The sequence below is a fragment of the Microtus ochrogaster genome, unplaced genomic scaffold (assembly GCF_000317375.1).
Source record: "Microtus ochrogaster isolate Prairie Vole_2 unplaced genomic scaffold, MicOch1.0 UNK56, whole genome shotgun sequence".
Lineage (NCBI taxonomy): Eukaryota > Metazoa > Chordata > Mammalia > Rodentia > Cricetidae > Microtus > Microtus ochrogaster.
The window spans coordinates 2,233,449-2,234,170 of record NW_004949154.1 but is presented as its reverse complement, the minus strand read 5'-3'; the positions used below and the strand labels follow the sequence as shown (position 1 = coordinate 2,234,170).

General features: G+C 41.8%; 1 protein-coding gene across 1 annotated transcript in view; it reads left to right on the top strand.

Annotated features, from left to right (window-relative positions):
* Positions 1-316: 316 nt before the first annotated feature.
* LOC101998945 (olfactory receptor 10V1-like) overlaps positions 317-722 on the top strand; it is a 27,314-nt gene continuing 26,908 nt past the window's right edge. Inside the window, exon 1 of the mRNA XM_026777334.1 lies at positions 317-719. Coding sequence (XP_026633135.1) covers positions 317-719 — 403 coding nt within the window. The remainder of the gene's footprint in view (positions 720-722) is intronic.

Below are 722 nucleotides of genomic sequence, written 5' to 3'. Positions count from 1 at the left end.
GACCGTTGGAAGTTTGATATCAAAAGCATAAAAATAAACCATGGTAAATTTTTTCTATTATAAATATTCTAAGTGGTACTACTAATGAATTTTCTTTTCCAATGTTGCTCACTGTAGAAAAATATATTGAATGATTTTCTGTGGTAATTTGATTATCAAGTTAACTGCAATATTAGGTTATGAACAACAATCTATTCCAGGTGCTATGGCCATAAAAAGGAGCTCCTGAATTCCATCTTAGAAGCTTAGGACATCAAGATAAACAGCCTGACGCTTAAAACAAAAAAAAGCAAACAAAGAGGGTGTTTTGATGGGGATGGAAAACTACACCAGGGTCAAAGAACTTATTTTCCTTGGCCTGACCCAGAGTCCTGAAGTCAGCGTGCTGTTGTTCCTTTTCCTTCTCATGGTGTATGTGACAACTCTGCTGGGGAACCTTCTCATCATGGTCACCGTGACCTGTGAGCCGCGCCTTCACACCCCCATGTACTTCTTGCTTAGGAATTTGTCTGTTGCCGACGTCTGCTTTTCCTCCATCACTGCACCGAAGGTCTTGGTGGACCTTCTCTCAGACAGGAAGAGCATCTCCTTCAATGGCTGCCTCACTCAGATGTTCTTCTTCCACCTTATTGGAGGAGTGGATGTGATTTCTCTGTCAGTGATGGCTCTAGATCGATATGTGGCCATCTCTAAGCCCCTCCATTATGTGACCATCATGAGCA